This window comes from Apostichopus japonicus, chromosome 21, assembly GCF_037975245.1.
Source record: "Apostichopus japonicus isolate 1M-3 chromosome 21, ASM3797524v1, whole genome shotgun sequence".
Lineage (NCBI taxonomy): Eukaryota > Metazoa > Echinodermata > Holothuroidea > Aspidochirotida > Stichopodidae > Apostichopus > Apostichopus japonicus.
The window spans coordinates 19,028,205-19,047,900 of record NC_092581.1 but is presented as its reverse complement, the minus strand read 5'-3'; the positions used below and the strand labels follow the sequence as shown (position 1 = coordinate 19,047,900).

The window sequence follows — 19,696 nt, the reverse complement described above, 5'->3', positions numbered from 1 at the left end:
TTGCCTTTTGTGTCTAGATTGTAACAGTTAATCACTGCACATTTAAAAAAAAAACCCAAAGCTGAATTGACAAGATGCATTGGAGATCAGAATTTTGAATCTTACTTTCAGGTTTTTATCCTGCTTTTGTGACAGCTGGTTTACCACTCTCTGTGTCTATTCCTCTGTGGTTTGTTAAACTAGTCTTTTAGATATCATCTTAAATAATATTTCTTTGATTTAATTTGACATTCGGCAGAAGTTGATTGGAATCACTTGATAGAAATAGTCACCCCAAGCAAAGCTTTATGATTTTCTGTGAAAACTGTCAACTTGTTTATTACCATGTTTGCAAACCAAAAAGGGATTAAGGGTGCACTTAACTAAAATACATTTGATTAGATCCGCGACACAGTTCAGGAATTATTTGTGGAGTTGATGTAATATTCAGCTATAAATGGATAGACCTTCACAGTTGGATTGACATTCCTATTTCACAAACATCTATATTTTGTCAAAAATTTGCTTTTTTTTGTCAAAATGTTCTGCTAAATTTGGTGAATCTAAATCCTGATAGTAAATATTATAACAAAGATATTATTTTGTTTTTGAGTTTTGTGTCACTGTTTGTTTAAGTATCTGGCAATGGAAGAGTGAATGATATCGTCACGGCAACTCACCCGAATATATCTGTGCCATTCTGTATTGTGTGCATAATTTTTCTAAAACAGAAGACGATAAGATTCTTACAAAAGGAAATTCTATTTTTATTAAATCTTTTCAATTGTATCATATTTCAAAGAGGAATAAATCACATGAGTAAAGTTATTGCAGAACATTTACCATGTTAACATAAAAAAAGGCCAGCAACATTATATTCATTTCCAAAAGTAACAACAAGAATTTACTTCCAGCCACTTGCCACTAACTTGGTTCCTAGGTAGAAAAGTACAAGGAAATAATGCACAAGAAATTGGTTTTAAGTATTTAAAAATATATTCAATACAAGTTTCATCGGTGTAAAACTTAAAAAATCAATGACAGCTATTAAACGTTGTTGTCGAAGAACATGTCTTCTACTCCAGAAATTAAAGGGTCTCTCATAAGTTCATACTGCGTTCATACTGACTTTCGCACATGCCCTTACTTCCTCTGCTTTAATGGAATGATCGTCTGCATTCCTCCATCAATAGGATCTCCCTCCACCATTATATAAACCCAAATTTACATAACTTAGGTTTAGAGGGCTGTGGACTTAAATATTCAGTTCCGTCTGTGACAAGTACCAGCAGTTATTTTTACAACGCTTTAGCGACCACAAATGAGGGAGAAACCTGCAAGGGCTTATAGATTACAACTTTCACATGGGGTGGCTTCCAATTCAACATTTCAACTCAAATTTGGAATCTTTTCAATCTAGAAGTCATTTCAGATGGGAAAACCATAGATTACTCTTGGATGAAAAAAACCCACCTTACTATGACCCGGTCGGGTATCGAACCCAGAACCTCCCCTCCCGATTGCTAAGCCTCATTGCTTCAAATGCCACCACCTTTATCAACTCGGCCATAGCAATCTTAAGCTAAGAGGGAGATATTGGTGAGGCTTTTAACTACGAGTGTAGAAATATTTTAGTTCATGTCTGTGTCCCACAAGCCTGCGAAACAAAACAATGGTAAATTATCTTTTCATTTAAATTACCTCTGAACAATTATTGGACCATCTAAAGAGCTGAACATGAATTTAGAAATCCAGCCCTGACTCCTTCCCTGTCTTTTAACAATGGATTTAACAATGGATAACAATAGATAACAATGGATTTTAACAATGCATCAGCCGTTCTCCTTACAGTTGCCTAATCTATGCAGCCAGTATTACGAGCTCATCACGTTCGTGACAGAGTTCAACGCAGAGAAGGTCTCCGATCTACCTGAGGCTCTGTTCAGGAGTCTGCTCGGGTCCATCGAGTTGGGAGTCACAGATTTCAGCGTGGATATCGCCAAGATGTGCCTGGAGAGTGTGACTTCGTTAGCTACCTTCTGCATCAAAACCAGAGACAAAGCATCTCAGGCCTTGCTTGCCGCTATGGAACATTTTCTCAAGGTAGAATTCTACCCTCAGGTTTTCATATTTTAAGGGGATATTTTAAGGGGATACTTTAAGGGGATATTCCAGTCACTGGATCTGAGTTGCCTCTACAAAATTGCTGGAAATTGTTTGCGTATTTCCGGTCAAAAGTGACATCGTCATAGCTCATTGTAATTTTGAGGATATGAAGTTTGGTAGGGGCCAGTGAATGGTTGCCAGTCATTGCCCCTCCCCCCTCCCCTTAGAATAGTATGCCAGGAGCCAGTTTATTAACATGTAGGAGCATCCAGCCTTGTCTTAGACATGATTGTTTAGGAAGGTTGTCATTATCAAAATTAAACACTACTCTGAGGTCTTTGATTTTGCCAAAAATAGTTAGCTTATGAATATTATCTACTCAAATTTCTCCTCCTGAAATATGTCAGAAAAACAGCAGATGTTTCTATTAAACACAAGACACCCGAAATAAAATCTGATTTTATGGGTCAGAATTATAAAATCAAGAAAGGTTTAGTTGTGTTTTGGATATTTCTGTTGATGGTTTACTGTCGTACCGTGGAGAAAAGAAAGAAAAAAACACGGTAAAAACTCTGCAAGAACATGTGACTGGTTTATTCCATTAGGTTTTATCCTTCACCAATATGATTAGTTGTTTAATAAGGAAAATTAAGAATTGGAACCAGGGTTTTTTCATTCCAGTTTGGGCCATTGTCTAACTGAAGAGATTCCCCCCCCCCCCCTCAGCCCGCTTGTTTTAAAGAAAGTGTGTTTGCTTCATGAGCTTAAATGCAATATAGCCATGTTGTCAAAAAAGCCATGTAGTCTTCTGCTATGATATTAGACAAACTTGTTTGTTATCTTGTGCCGTTGACATTAGTTTATTCTAATTTTTCTCAAAACATGTCAGACTTTTTGTGTTACCTTTTTTTTAGTGAAGTTCTACACTTTGATGGCCCAATACAGTAAATAATACTAAGGATGGCTGGCTAAGCTGTCATTATAATCTGCACCCCCCTCACCCCCCCCCCCCCCAAAAAAAAGAAGAACTTTATGTAATTATACAGTGGCATTAGATGTCCTATTTAACAAAGTTTTTCCACTTATTTAAAAGGTTCTTTTAATACTTTCACCCAAGAGGTTGTCGTTCAACCTCTGGTTAATGTTCTTTATATTATTCCTCTTCCACCACCTTCCAGTCAATTTTACTTTGAAAATATTAAATTGTCAGCCTCCTTTTTCCTTTGTTCTAAAATTACCTAGATTGGTAGTTAGCTCATTTATGAACAGCTTTCTTTCTTCGTTTTTGTCATCACATTCTATAAACTGCTTCTTGGTTTCGACTAATGTTTGATTTCTCTCTCTATCTTCAGGTGGTAGTCGATGTAATGTTCCTAGAATCTTTCGACCTTGATCTGTCTTCAGTCGCCAGTGAGGCCCTGTATGTTTTAATTGCTTGCAACAAGGTAAGAAAAATTAATTTAAAAATAAATTTAAGAAAAAAACATTTGATTTTCTCACTGAATATCTCCATCAGCAAATGTTTTATGGTGTAGCACATGCTAATTTTAATATCGACAATGCAGTCCATAAATAATTTTCCACCGTGACGATGTTGACCAAACATTTGCCTTCTTCATATAAAGGCCATCGGAAGTGACACGAAAGAATAGCGTGCTATGAAATTAAACAGTAGAGATGTTAGTTTTATTCTTTAAGTAATATCATAAGGTAAAGGATGGTGTTGCTTCCCACCCCAATGTGTAATGAGCTTGTGTTTAGCCTAATCACTTGATAACAATAAATAAAAAACATAAATCTGTCACAATGTCTATTCTCAAGGTTTAACATCTTTATTTTAGGCAATTTCTGGATCTTCAGAAATGTCACAGGACCTTTGTTTGTCTGTTAGTCTATTGACGTGACAAAGCTTTAATGGATGAAAATACGAATATAATCACTCTAAATCGATTCTTCTCTACGTCTCGTTTTCAGGATAAATACTCCATTTTGGTGAACACGATCCTCAACAGCCAATCGGAACCTGCGGTTTGCCAACGTCTGATAGAGGCCTTCAACGAATTAACCCCACCTGGTATGCAAATGACCATCAATAGACAAGAGAAATTCAAATTTCAAAAGCGGCTCGAAAAATTCCTACTTAACGTGAGGTCCTTGCTGACAGTGAGATAACGAACCAGGAGGATGAAGAGAGGCGAGAGGACATGATGAAGGAAGAAGCTGCCCTTAGATGGAATGATGGTCGAGGCTGGAAGTCCTGACGTCACGCCGAGTTGGTCAACATTCCGGTTTCAGTGATGCTCAAGTTCTGCATTGTTATAGATCCAGGATAAATGTACACGCTGCCAGTTTGTGCATGTTAACTGAGGCATTTTTGTCCACAGCACTTCAGATTGATGAGATGTTTTTTTCTAAGAACAATATGTCATCTTTTGCACTTCTTTACAACTGTGAGGTCATGTCCTTGATATGAGGTATGGATAGATATTCTTATTCATGTTGTTAAGAGAATCAACGTCGATTTGACTGTGTGTAAGGCATTATAATGGTGTATCTCATTTAATAGTTAACATTATCAAAAGAGTTTGAAAATATTCCATTTATGGAGGGACCAAGTCCAAGTTTGGATCGAAGTCCACACATACTTTTAGAAAGGAGTTTAAATAGCAAAAATTTAATTTTCTGGGAGAGGATGTTCCCTCGGTGACCCTTCTTCTCCCTGTGGAGAAAAGTCTACCTCAATAAGGATGGAGACTCGACTCAGAAATAATACAATATCGCAGCAGCATTTAGTGGAAGCATGTTTCAGAGAACGGTGAGGCAGGCAGTTTAGCTATTTCTAGAAGTTTCCAAGGGATTTTGTCAGTTCTTGGTGACTTAACTCTTTGAGGGCTAAACCCTCTGTCATCTCCTGAATCAGTCTCCACAGTGCGGTTAGCAGCTATCTCTCCCTCATATCATATAAACTTACCTATCAATGCAATCTTTACCTACTACCTCCATTACTCCCGCCGAATATCAAGTCAGGCCTCTGTCTGTGATATTCTGTTTTTTATTACCGCCATTAAAAAGGAACATCTTTTCAATCTATGACCTTGCCATTTGCCACTTGAGAGAAAATGCAAATGAGGTAGACATCGTAAAAGCTGTTGACATTCGTCGTAACATCGGGGACGAGCTATAAAATGTGGAGAATGCATTTTAAACAGGTCTGCTAATTATGCTCCTGAGAGCATAAAAGCAGCAGGGTTGTCGTTACATCTTGGTTTTTAACATGACAACAACGATTTTCCCAACCGTATTGAAAATGAAAGAACTAGAGTAGTGATATTCAATAGAATTTCTAGCAAGAAGTCTTTTTAACTTTTGGTTACAACCATTTATCTTCTGATTTTTTATCAAATCATGATAGGGCCTGGGACAGTTGCTATGATACAGGTTGCTGTGGGTTTTGCAACCATGGGTAACATTACGTAATGCTCCATGAGTATTATTCTGAATTAGTGTGGGGGGAGTACGGTTGATAAATTTTTGTATTGTTTCTCCAATATGTACTGCAAACACAGCCGTTAAATCCAGATACAATTGAAGACATACTCACATATTGACTTTTGGAATGTGCATGTTGACAGCTTTGCTCTGTTGCAGAATTTTTATTTAATGGTGTGAAATACAATCATAATGAACGGGTATGACAAGAGACATGAACTCACCAAAGCATCTGACTAACTAACCAGTTGCCTTATGTAGAATACTTAACCATTTCTGGATGAACAATTGGTCATTTTGAACACACAAAGAATTGTATTCATAGCGGCCATCATCATGAATAATCATTATACAATCATGATAACATCACCTCATTGTAACAATATTAAGTTAAACACACAGCAGTAAAGCCCACTATGAAAAGTCCTCATGTACTCCATGTTTGAGAGACTGCAGTATTACTTGTGACATAAATAGCCATCCATGCTTTGCGTGCATTCGCCCTGCGTGGACTTCTCTGCTCATCCCTGGCAGGTTTATCCACTGACCATTCTTGAAGTGTAAGAAAAAGTCAAATTTTGTCGTGTTCAAGCCGCTGCAGTTATTTTGTTGTTATTGCAGCTGATCCTGCCAACGATCCCGTTATCAGTCGGAAATGTTCATGAATGTTCATAAATGTTCATGAATATTCATGAATGGGTGAGATGACATCATCAAATGGTTGTGTGGCTGGTTGCCGTGGTCGTTTCATCTTTTCCTCTTGTAAAGCCATTTGTATACAGCTGGGGTTGTTTGTGTCTCTTCCTGAAGTAAAACTTTCTTTCCTCTGTCCTGTGAAGCAAAATTCGAAAAGAAGAAAACTTTTAAGCCGAAAAGCAATGGTGCTAAACTTCAGTGAAGAGACTGTGTGCGCTGTTACCAGGGAACTGGTGAAGAGAATGATTGTCACACAAATTGAAAATATGATTCAAAACAACAAAACAAAGAGACCGGTCACCCAGTATGCAAACTTCAAAAACTATAACGCTTTTTTAGCAGTATCATTTCCCGCATAGTCTTGACGACACTGCTGGAAATGTAGTTCAAAAGGTCAAAGTTCAGCTGGGCTTTTGTCAATGTTTGGAAGCACGGTACACTTACTTTTAGTAACAACTACAGGTAATGTAGGACTGGTGTAAATGTTAGCAAACACAAAACCTGACTTGGGGGGAGGGGGGGAGTAAATTGGGATCTGTCAGGGAGGAAAGTATTTACTGAACATGTTTTAGTAGGTGATTTTGAATGACGAAGATTTATACCGATTTTAAGAGGCTATTGGGCAAGCCAATTACCCAGACGTACAATTCTGTATTTTAACATTACAATAAAATTTTCAGCTGTCCCTTACTAAACAAAACTTATGTTCATTTGTTTGTTTTTGTCTTTCATTCATTTTCTAATGCTACATACGGCTATAAAAGCCTCTTCATAAATTTGGATCTCTTCATCCAATGAATTGTTTTACCCTTCTTTTCCCTGCTAGGAATTACTTCTCCGAATTAATTACCTTGAGATTTATTTTGGCCTGCATCTTTGCTCCTATTATGCCTAACTGCTTCTCACGTTTGATTCTCTGGACCAGCTGATCATACTGCTCCTGCTTGGATTTTTCCAGCGTCTGTCGAAAAAAAGGAGAAAATGAAATTAAATAATACGAGCAATGAACAGAGCTGGCTGTCAGCTGGACGATTCCCGTCACATATATATGTCAGCAGAAATAATTGCTGTGACCTCAATTGACCTTTGACAGAAATCAACAACAATAGGGTTTTTAAAAATTCCTCTGATATCATCTAAACCAGGGTTTCCCTAATTTTATCCCCCACGAACCCCATGTGGATGTCAGAGTTGTCCACGAAAGATTTTGAAAACTGTCAGAATTGGTGAAGAGAAATGCAAACATTCTATTCAATGTATTTTATTTGATGTATTTTTTTAAAATCTAATGTGAATGAGTTATCACTTGGCTGGGAGTTGTTGAATTTATACCCCCTTGAATCCCCCCCCCCTTTCACCACACCTACCCTACAAAGAGGCTAACCTGTGCTTGAAACTCTTTTTCCATATCTCCCTCTTGACGGCTGAATTTTCCTTTCTTGAGATCTTCTAACTTTGGTCTATTGAAGGTGCGATGAAGAAGGGAGGGGTGGGTGTTCAACCGCTTGGCCACATCAAAGTCTCTCTCTGGAGCAAGAGGAAAATGGAGCAAAAGGAAAATGCAAATAATGTCACAATGCAAAAAAGAGAATCAATTTAAAATCTATCCATTGTGACCCTGCAAGCAACCAGAGCAGCACTCCAAGACAAATGACATATTGTGCCTTTAATACAGCTGTGAGTAGATAAGAATGGAAAGTCGATAGAAAACTGAGAGAATTGGAATGTGGAGAAAAAATTTGGAACATAAACCTGCCTTTCGTTACTTAACTGTCGCAACAATGGGAATTAGTCCACAATATCATATGTTTAATAGTCAATACCTGAAACAAGAATAATGACACCTAAAAAGGAGCTGTTGATATTATCGGCTAGCTTAATTTTCACATACAATTCTGGGCTGACGTCATTATATGCTCGTTAATCAGACTAGTCGATATATCTGAATTACGTCACCATGTTAGTGCCGGAAAATGCTGCAGTTCTGCGAGACAAAAGTTACTTTATCTCGCGGCATGTTTACCAGGGTCACATAAATTATGTAACGGTCCGCAGCTATAAGACCATTAACTAGTCCACAGGTGACATGAAATTATGTATGAAAGAACTTTCCTCTGACATTCAAGAAAATCTATCAATTACAACTGATGAAGGCCCATGCTGCTAATGTCTGGCTTTTAAAGGTTCAAATGGCCAGTGGATAAAGGCTCCCCCCCCCAAAAAAAAAAAAATCTGAGAGACCCATCTCTCTGCTTGCATTACACCTGCAGCCTGGAGGACAAAACAACGGGTCGACATTTCTCTGGGACTTCAAACAAGATTTTTAGAGACGAATTATAAGCAATTAATCGAGGGATTTTGAGAGCCAAACAAAAACTATTTGCGAGGATGGGGCTGACTTTATTGACCCGAGGATAAAACTTCCCTCTTTTCTTTTAGTTGTCCAGCTTTAAGTTGGGGCCTATTTAAACCATGTCGTGACTGTGGTGCCGGAGGAAAGTCTTGCATTACGAATGACTGATGATTATGAACTATCTATCATGTGATGGAAACATTAATGTGTACGGGATGTCGAGAGAACCACCACCTACTAACAGGAAATAAAGAAGGATCATTTGTCTCCAAAAAGTGACTTTTTTGAACAAAACAAAAAGAAATCTAGTTAATCAACATGGATAATTCGAAGATCACAATTTTTATTTGGAAACATGGCTAGACCATGAAGGTTTGCACAGCTACAGCAATCGCTGATCTATTTGCTTTGGAGTAAACAGTATTTTAGCATCTGTTCTGATACCAATGTAACACATGAAGAATATATCTAACAGATGGGTATTTGCGTGACTGATTGCTAAAATTGCAGACACAAACCAGTCAATCATGATGAAGGAAGTAAAGAATTTAATATTCTATTGCCTAATGACCTCACTGCTGTAATATCCACAGTTTGTTTTCTATTAATGTAATATGTGAAAGTAGTATAAAGTCAAACCTTCTTTTGCCGTGTCCACAAAGAATGTATGCTTGTTCATCGGGTTCGCAGTCGAAGCGTCGAGGAGGTGTAGGGATCCCTTCATTTTGTCAATTTTCTAGAACCAAAAGGGGGAAAAAAATTAATGAAAGGCTCAGAAAATTAAAACTGATGGATGTAACAATAGCACCGGCAGAGAAAGATATTATGTCGCTAAATCAACAAGATTATGTTAACCAATATTAGGAAATGGAGAATAAGGAGGAAAGGAAAAGAATGAGTGTGTGGGTGAGCAGGTAAGGTGCCAATGTCACCCGTACCCACTACAACTACATAAACATTTGTCACATATAATTTTCACCTGCTTACTTGGACGGTACAGTCCTTTCTTTGTGAATCACAAATAAGTTTTTTTTTTTCGTTTTTTGCTTTATACAAAACAATGGAAACGTTTTCTCTCGACCTGTCCTGCTTTCTTATCGATCCATCTTAAGACTGATGAGTAAAAAATATATTTTACTAGGAAAACATTCTTTTTGTAGCTATTTACGAACTCTTGTCTGCCTTAACTGATCGAGCTGTGTTCACACTGTGCGACGATCAACTGCGAGATTTTGGCCTTTTATGCTTGGTGTATGCAAAACAGATCATAAACTTTGAATAATAATCATTGTCTTGCTCCATTCACATAGTAAGATATTATCTAACTGATATATATATACACAATTTAAGTGTTACCTACTGTGCAAAAAGGTAGTTGTAAAAACACAATTTTTGCACATAAGGCATATATAACATATGCTATATGAAATATTAACTAAATGGCTTGTTTGGGTCAGATGTTGGCCATGGCTCACTTTTGCTTCTTTTATAGGTATAAATGGCCCCCATACCATATTTTATATTTGTATGTTATTGATAATAGCAAGTGTTCAGTTGTGGATTAATTTTTTCACCACCATAGGTATTTTGTTTTTAATGGCTGTGACTGGCCTACCTTATTTTCGAGATGTCGTTTGTGAGAGACATAACGGATATCTTGACTGTCCATCAGCTGTTTCTGCTCCCAGGTGAGAGGTTCATCTTCCTCTAGTCTCTTGGTCACCCCATCCTAGGGGGGGGGGAACAAGATTCATCATCATCATCATAATTATTATAATAATCATCATCATAATAATCATAAAAATAATAATAATAATAATCATAATAATTATGATGATAATAATAATAATAAAAATAAAAATAGTCATAATAATCATAATAATAAAAATAAAAATAATAAAAATGAAAATAATCATAATCATAATTATAATTCTAATAACAATCATTTTAATCATTATAATACTAATCATCATAGTTATTATAATGTAGGCATGCAAGGGAGTTACTTCACAATGCCAAATACCTCATAGCTAACAATTCACATCTGTGGCAACCCAATTCACAGTTTTTAGCCCCTCTTGGGGTTGTGTTTTATCACCATGTAAGAGAACAATTCAGATGGGCAAGCTGTGAATTTCTCCTGAATGAAAAACCCACTTTTACTTTAGCCCGCTACAGCTGGACCCCACAGCCATCCAGACGTAGCTTATAATGCCATGGCTCTTACAAGTCAGATTATAGTTGAACAAGAGCAAACAATGTAGTGACAAGAACGTAATGCAACTTTGGTACAGCATCAGCCATCCACCAGTTGATGCACAAATTGTAGTCTGAAAAACCTTATTTTTTTCAAGTATTTTTTGGCGATTTCAATCTAAACTTTCAATTAAGTATGAAAACTCAATTGCTACTATAGTTCATGCTCTTCAGACAGGAATACGACTCTTGTTATCAACCAACTTTAATAACAAGCATACCCCTAATAATCAATTCTTGCAAAGATATAGGAGAGGGATCAGGGACGTCGCTAGAGGGGGGTGTGGGGGGTGTCTCACCCCCCCAATCTTGGATAAAATGACGATAGTTGGAAAATTTGAGTGCGACAGTCGGAATTTCCGACTGTCGGAATTTCCGACTGTTGCCAGCTTCAATTCGGAATTTCCGGCTGTCGCTAAGTTTTCTGACTGTCGCACTCTTATTTTCATATGTTCTGTAATTTGTGAGTGACATAAAGTTTTCGATCAAAATTGACCTATAATCAGTCATATTTACCACGTTTTCCTCGTCACATTGAGAAATTGTATCTCGCAATCCTTATACTCCACCATACAAAAATTTGTATGACTTTGAATACTCTAAAAAAAAAATACAACGTTCGCCTGCTTCAATTCGGATAATTTATGTATTAATTTTTCTATTGGGTGGGTCGAACCTGTTCGCTAGCTTCAAGTAAGTTCAGGACATACCAGGGACGTAGCCAGGGGGAGCAGGGGAGCGACTGCTCCCCCCCCCCCTTTGAGTGTCGAAGAAATGTTTAAAAACTGTTGTTTTTTAGCATGGTATTTTGTCAGTGCTCTTTTGATCTTGAATACTCGTTAGCTCCGTTAACTCGATTATAGTCGTAATAACATTCAGGCCTACTGATTCAACTAATTACTTGGTTTGGCAGATGCAATTAGCTTAATTAAGCCTATAGCCTTTTTCAAACCTACAATTGGCAACTGCGTAATAAAATACATATCTACCTAACCTCACTCGATGGAATGTCACGAACTGTATGCACAACGACGACGAAAACGTGCGTTCTCATCCTTTCTATGATTCTTCCTACTTTGTTGCACGAACAGCATGTTATGAAGCTAAGCTAGCAATCGTACGTGATACGCACTTCCTATAAATAATTATTACACTGCTAATACACGGCGATAACAATTTTTTTTTAGGCCACTGCAAATCTGGCTGTCTTACAAAATATGAAAGTTTATATTGTCCATCAGTTAAGTTCGTCAAATGTATTTAAGTCCAGACATTGGACAATAAACAAGAATCATCCTTCTGAAAATATTGTAAAAGAGCACTATGTTTGTCCTTGTGATATATTATGTTAAAGAACATGTAAAAGAATTCAAACAGGAAACAAAATCTGCTGATAATATGATATCATATGATAATGATGAAACTGGCAACAAATTGCACCAGATCGCATCTAAGGACCTTCAATTGTTCAAAAATATCTCAAAGGGGAGGGGGACACCCCCTCCCCTTAGACCCCTCCCCCATATCAATCGCAAAAAAGTGCTCCCCCTTTCAAATTCCTGGCTACGCCGTTGGGATGTACATTGTCTCTATGGTATACGATTAAAACACTAAGTTTGAAAGTGCCATATCAACATAAGCAAAAACTTTGCCCCATAAGGTACAAAAGTGCAGTCGCGAAAGATGGGGTGTCTGACTGACACTGATCGTATCGTTGACGATTAGTGCGGGGGGGGGTGAGGAGGGGGTACAAGGCAGCAGTTGGAATTTTCTAGCTCCAAAATCCATCCAGTTGGAATTTCAGCCACTACACCCCCCCAATCATCAGGCCTTAGCTACGTCCCTGAGAGGGATGGGGGGAGGGAAGGGGATGTCTTGAATCTGGACAAGTTCTGAATCTATGTTACAGTAGGTGAGTCAGTTCATGTGAGTAACTTATTCTGATCTATCAAACATTTGATTTGGTACTCGGTGAATTTTAATTTTTTTTGCTACCAGATGACAGACAAGATACACTATAATTTATGTGGGTCATCCTTAAAAGGAGACACAAAGTCACAAACCCAAGCATCATCAATTTGGTCTAGAATAAATCGTGATGATCAACTTTCCCAAACAGTTTAGCAGAATGGTACATTCCATCTGAGAGATATCGCAGGAATTTAGGTTCCTTCACAGACAAGGCCGAAGACATGAACAAAGTCTAACTATGACATCATCAAATGGGTTATGCAAATGCTGAATCTAAAATATCAAAGCTCCTAATATGAGCTAATGGATGGCATAGGTTTCAGTGCCAAGACTGTTAACAGTCTACCCTTGAAAATATGAATAGAAAAACAAAGATAAAATAAGAAAGGTTTCACTCTCCTAGTGATGACACTACAAATTAACAAAAAGACAACCGACAGATACCAGTTTTTAAACTATGATATATTTTAGAATCAGCGAGAGGTTTTTTTTTAGCGGTTTGGTGGAATTTTTCCAGAAAAAAGTCTCAATCAAATACAATGAAGATGATGCTTGGGTTTGTGTCTTCTTTAAGCTAAAGTTATGTGGTATAAAGATCATTCCAGTAAAATAATTAAAAGCAATACTACCCAGGAGTGGTGTTACACCGTACCTCAAATTTACTGCTGATCATCCGAAAATAGAATTCATCAGGATTTTTCTCCAAGGCTTTCTGTTTCAGCTTCTTGATTTTAGCTTTCTTTGCACCAAAGTCTCTGTATGGAAAAAATCAAATAATATTAACCCATTTTTAAAAGAGAACCTGTTTTCAAAATTTAGTTTATAAATGCAAGAAAATTAGTTAGATTCTTAAACAAACACAAAACACAAATCAAATAACCAAAACAAGAAAAATTGCATTTACAATTTTTTTTTTTAAATGGCATATACTGTAGTATACGTTTGAACAAGGTTTTGCCTTGAACTTGTTGAGCCAAATTCAGTGTGAATAATAGTTTTTACTGAGCTTGAAGCTTTGTAAAATCGAAAGTATTGGCTGAAGATTGACCTCACGGAATAAAATTACTAATTCATCACAAAATGCATTGGTGGTGAAATAGAACCTGATATTTGTCTAACGTAGAGCCACTCCAATCATACTGAGAATTAAAGCAATAGGCTTCATCAAAATGGTGAAAGAGACAAAACTTTGCTTTGCTACTGTACTTCAAGAAGAGTTACATGTGAAATGAAACTTACAAATAAGTGTGTTCTATAGCCTATCTTCTGAACCTGTGAGACAGACTATAGTATTGTTAAACTTATCAGTCTAAATCATGTATATCTTTGCACTGGAGAAGTGGAAGAGAAAGAGAGTGGATACTCTCACTGGTAGTTAAAGATGTGATACATCCACTGGGTTCTACCTGGCCTGATACTAGGGGACTGTCCAATTGCAAAACCAGTATGTTCAATTACAAAATGCCCAGCCAAAACCTCCATTATATACTGTACATTAATTCTGTGTTTGAAAACAAAACATTGCTGTTGGAACAACCTCGAATGTCTAAGTACAGTAGCAACAGACAGAAGGCCTCTGCCTCTGAATCTGTTGAGCCACGAGCCAATAAAAAAAAAATATCTTGGTCGACTGTCTGACTTACTTTGCTCGAAGTTGGTAATCTTTCTTCTTTTCTAAGAGGCCAAGTTTGGTTCTGCTGGCAAGCTGGATAGAAAGACAGACAGAGACACAATTCAGTCTGGGATTAAGTATTATTACTTACTGAATTAATTAATTATTACAGTGCTGACTGGTCACGATAAAGTACCAAAGCATATTGGTGAGTATTTCCATACATGTTTTGCAAGATATTGTATATATGTATACAGTACTCGGAAATCATAGCCTCTGTTGTGAATCGAAACCAAAAAATTTTCTTTGGATATACTTACTAGTTCTCTACTTTAGGAAGCTGGCTCTAATTACAATATTAGATATCTCCTGAACAAGCTTTTTGATTCTCATAAAACTATTTTTCGGTCATGCCAGTGTATACAGCAGCCATGGGGAATAAGGAAAGACGCTTTCACTTATTCATCCAGCTGTTGGTTAAGTACAGTTAAGGCACTACACCATGTCATTCCTTTTGCAGCCAGATGAATATAATGATATATTTTTCATTTATTCTATTTCCATCAAGTAACAACTTTTATAGAATTTGATCAAACAAAGACCAATGTGTATTATTGTACAAATGATGTTTACATGTTTACATGCAGTACTGTTATCTTATTGACGCTCGCTCCGTTTAGCATCGCAGGCACTCCTTGTGGTCCCGAAAACCGTCTCAACCAAGAACTACCGTACGGAGATCGCGCTTTCTCGGTCGCTGCACCGAAGCTTTGGAACGACCTACCACATGACATAAAGACTGCCAAATCTCTCGACATATTTAAGAAAATTTTAAAAACACATCTTTTTAGATTTTCTACGCGATTTTGTCACTTTTATATACTAAGTGTTTTTATCTAGACTTTTACTTTTGTATAACTCTATTTTATGTGCTTATCCTTTGTTTTGTTTTTTATAGGTTTTGGTCTGTTTTATAGTCTTTTCGCGTTTTTTTTGTGTTCGTATTTTCATACAGTTTAATTTTCGTTTTTGTGTTTTCTAGACTTTTTATTCCTTTGATTTCTCTGTCTTTTTGTTTCTATTTGCTTTAGGTTTTGTAAAGCGCCTAGAGGCCTTTTGGTATTTGGCGCTATATTAAGAACTTATTTATTATTATTTATTATTATTATTATTATTATTATTATTATTATTGTACCTTCTTTGCATGGAAAAGGAGAAAATAGAAGTGCAATATTAATTAAAACATTTCCATCAACGTTTCTCTCAATATTTCCAGGATATGAGAACAGTACATACTCATCAAATTTGTTTTATTTTGAAACAACAAAATTAGATCAATTAGGAATGATACTCTCACTATTGATCCAGCTGGCGGAAAAATAAAAATTTATCATGTTGTTATTCACCCAGCAGCTGGATCAATAGAAAGTTAGCGGCTTAACGCCCCAACTATTCATCTGTTTGCCAGGAAATGAACATGACAAATGTCCTTATTTCAAAGCTTTTAACCAGTTGTTGCAGATGCAGCTTTAAAGGATATCCAGGAGAGAAGTAGTGATATCTGTCCATTGAAATGGCACCTCAGGGAATAAACACTTTTCAGATACAGACCACAGTACAGTATATCCCACCCCAGAACTCCCATTCCACTTCACCCCCCTTCTCCTCCGTTCATAAGAACCTTCCTTTCAAGGCAAAGTTGCATTTGAGGTAATAAACTAACACTGTTGCTGTGATTAAGCAATCAAAACTATTGCATAGAGGGAAAACTGAAAATCATGAAAATAAAATGGATGTATAAAACAATGTCACAGCAATGCTCTAGTGTAGGTCCATACATTATTCACTTTACAAATAGTACAGATCTGATTATTTTCCCCTTTGATTCAGTAATATATTCATGGGGCACATTTTGAACATGAAAACAACTGAGCAGTTTGATTCACTACTTAGTAAATTTAACCAATGGCTTACCTAGAGTAGAGATACCAGTTTATCAAATTGCACTTGTGGATAAACTTGCAATTAACACAACCCACATTAAGCTTGGCATTAGGCCAGCATCAACAAATGTTCATGAAAAATACTAAACACATATTCTATGAATGATTTGCATCTTACAATTCATAAAATTTGGGTTTTTCTTTCATAGTTTGTGATGACTACATGTATGTTTGCATAATAAAAAGTTGCCTTTGGTTTAAGGCTGTGCCAGAGAATAATAAAAGTAGACCAAATGTAATTGACTTATTTATATACTGCTGTTAGAGACCCTTTTGTCTAGTGCCTGCTGCTGGGCAAATTGGAATGTTGTTATTACTGGCTTGTATTGCTGACAGGCAATGGATGATGGATGGGAAACATATAATATGCTTGATCACACAGGCAAGAAACTGCCTGCCGAGCAAAAATTGGGGTGTGCCCTTATTTGCCCTATATATTTCCTCCTTGGGGGTGCATCATTCTCATCAATGAACTCTGTTAAGGCCCAGTTAGAACTAAGGTTAATTGCACTAGCAGGCTATTTACGTAGTACTGGTAGTAGTAATACTTTAGTTTCGCAGAACTACTATGCATACTTTAAGGATTGCTAAGTGTTCACGTAAGTGTCGTACGACATAAATAACTGTAAATAGTAAATACGAACCTGACTTCGTTCTTTGTGTACCCTTTGGGCAGCCTTCTGTGCTTTATTGTAAGAAGACATTTTTGACCGAAAATAATGACTAAAAGATCCTCTTTCCTTGAGTAGAAATTCTTAGTTTCACGCGTGCGTGTCGCTGCAACGAAAAAGAGAGAGGTGCATAGTACAGTTACAAGTAACAATACGCATTAGATAATGCTTGTGAATGGTTTATTTTTACAAGTGCATGACAGTTGTCACAAAATTCACATTGCTCTGATGTCGAATAAAACATCAGATGTTTGCATTCTTTAAAATATGAGATAAACATCAATTTATACTCAAACTTCGTAGGAATTATTTCATCATAATTAAATTAACATCTTACATAGAGCAGTATAAAGCTTTGCCATTAGTGAGAGAGCTTCATAGACACGTTTCTAACTTGCGCTATAGAACTATTAATTAAACAAAGTTTTTCTATAAGTAAAAGCCTATACTGTTACATGATAATCGAAATTCCTCTTTTAGTAACATGCATGTGTGTGTGTGCCTATGTGTTTACTTCTTGCCGACAACAGTGCATGCCCTAGTTTCTTTCATTCAAGGATATCCGTAATGTCTGAGAAAGGTTGTCACTTAACAGTAATACTGGAGAGAAATAAAATACTTCCAGAGAAGCAAAAGCAAACGCTTCATGTACAATAAGAATAGCATTGTCAGAAGGTTACAGTAAGAACGGTCAACACTATAACAGTCTCATACAGTGTTATGAACATGATGGCTGGTACCTCCTGAAATTCTCCTTCGAAAGAAAAGGAAAATAAAAACTTATTACAATCGACAGTATTTGAAAATCCCTTCCAAAATTTTATCAAACTGTTTCTGTTTTGTTCTGCTCTATAAGGCAACATTCGAAGAAGCTATGAAAGCCTAATATCTAACTCCTACACCAGTAATCGATCTAACCAATGATCGTGCCCACGCATATGTAGGGACAATTATTTACACTATTCAAAGGGTGTAGTATTCCTTATGAGCAAAAATATACAAAAGATATATTCCTAGATTTTTCTCTTTCATTTGCTACTCTAAATAACGATTAGTGAAACCCGATCAACCGAAGGGATGTAATCGTGATTTTGCCTCGTTTTTGTTAAAGTGCAGCATTTTCCGTGCCACTGGCTCGTACTTCAGCGAGTGATGCTAATTACTTTATTCATCTTTCTATAAAAATGATAAACTCCCATGTTTAACTGTTTCGAGTGGAAAAGACAACCATTTTATAGTTTCATCTTCTGGTTAATATGTATCTCAAATATAGAAGCGTTAGTATTACCAAATTAAATCAATTAAACAGAAGGAATGTCAGCGTATCGATTTGGAAATGAAATCTGTTGTGAATTATTGATGTACTTATATAAAGGAGGTTTCTTTTAGGTTACTTCATGTGTCAAATGTCAGGACACGGTAGGAGAGATGGTTGTGAGAGGGGATAAAGAAAACATAAATATACCCAGCAACATCTGGGAGCAACGAATATTTGCCAATGCATTTTCTCACTCTGTATCAATTTTTGTCGGACATTGGTAACCAATCGTTTACTCCGTATGTTATACAGCTATTGTTATTCATCTCAGCATCTCTGCGGCTGCAAGCGGTTATAGTTTACACGGTTTGGGGGTTAACTTTTACGGGAACCTTTTCCCGTCAATTCCAACATGGCGTCAATTTCAAGTGTATACGCTAGGATTTCTTTTCTTACAAACTTAGAGGAAACCATATTCCCCAATATAAGAAACAAACCCCTTAGCAATTTGATATCATGTTGTAATAATAATCATAATAATAAAAAATTCTAAAAGAGAAAATATTCCATGACCTCGTGACTTACACAAACATAAAAGCATCGTGATTATAGAGCAAATCATTTTCAATGTGCACTTCAAATTATTTTCGAAGAACGCTCCGAGGGTTTAAGTTCATTGTTAAGAATAATCAATGCTAACATATAATTAGAAATTTCATCAATTATGCATAAAACAAGCTTACATCAAAATCTTCCTTCGACCTGTAAGGCACACGGTTATATTATAATTACGCATAAATTGGGTTTCTCGTCGTAGCAGTAATAGCTACAAAGCAGGGATGGGGTGGGTTAGGGTGGGTTGGGTGGGACGTGGGCTGTCAGCATAAAATGTCTGTCTATGATATTTACCCATTATTCGACCACCGTTTATATATATGTATTATAAAGAGTAATTGTCAGATATGTTACGTTGAGATTTATTGTGGTGTATGTGCTTAACCACATCTTTGACTCTCAGATACACCAGTTTTTTATCTTTCACTAACGCATATTATTTTTTTATGCATGTGTTTGTATTTGTGTTCCCTTTCCTCCAAAAAAAAAAAGAACTTAAAATTGTTTCTGCCGAATCGTCGGATCCTGAAAGTGTTACATAACTGCAAAGGTCTTCGAACTGGTCAAGGCGGGGAATGATCTCGCTGAATAAGTCAATATGACATATATTGGAAGGTACCATAATCCTAAGGGAATTCAACAGGTGTGGTAGTTCGTTAATATACAGTACGTGGTGTTGAAAGGGAG

General features: G+C 36.7%; 2 protein-coding genes across 3 annotated transcripts in view; one reads left to right on the top strand and one right to left on the bottom strand.

Moving 5' to 3' along the window:
* The window catches only part of LOC139962400 (exportin-4-like), a 68,795-nt gene extending 64,204 nt beyond the window's left edge, over nucleotides 1–4,591 (top strand). For both annotated transcript variants that reach the window (XM_071962309.1, XM_071962310.1), the window contains exons 20-22: nucleotides 1,831–2,082; nucleotides 3,438–3,530; nucleotides 4,060–4,591. In XM_071962309.1, the coding sequence (XP_071818410.1) occupies nucleotides 1,831–2,082; nucleotides 3,438–3,530; nucleotides 4,060–4,257 (543 nt within the window). In that variant the 3' untranslated portion in view covers nucleotides 4,258–4,591. The remainder of the gene's footprint in view (nucleotides 1–1,830; nucleotides 2,083–3,437; nucleotides 3,531–4,059) is intronic.
* Nucleotides 4,592–5,689: 1,098 nt separating this feature from the next.
* LOC139962407 (probable U3 small nucleolar RNA-associated protein 11) lies at nucleotides 5,690–17,277 on the bottom strand. Its single transcript, XM_071962324.1, has 8 exons — nucleotides 17,110–17,277; nucleotides 14,494–14,555; nucleotides 13,503–13,605; nucleotides 10,239–10,352; nucleotides 9,263–9,359; nucleotides 7,655–7,797; nucleotides 7,121–7,231; nucleotides 5,690–6,405 (listed from the first exon to the last, which is right to left on the bottom strand). The coding sequence occupies exons 1-8, from the start codon at nucleotides 17,167–17,169 to the stop codon at nucleotides 6,322–6,324; spliced, it is 774 nt and encodes a 257-aa protein (XP_071818425.1). The 5' UTR covers nucleotides 17,170–17,277; the 3' UTR covers nucleotides 5,690–6,321.
* Nucleotides 17,278–19,696: the final 2,419 nt, after the last annotated feature.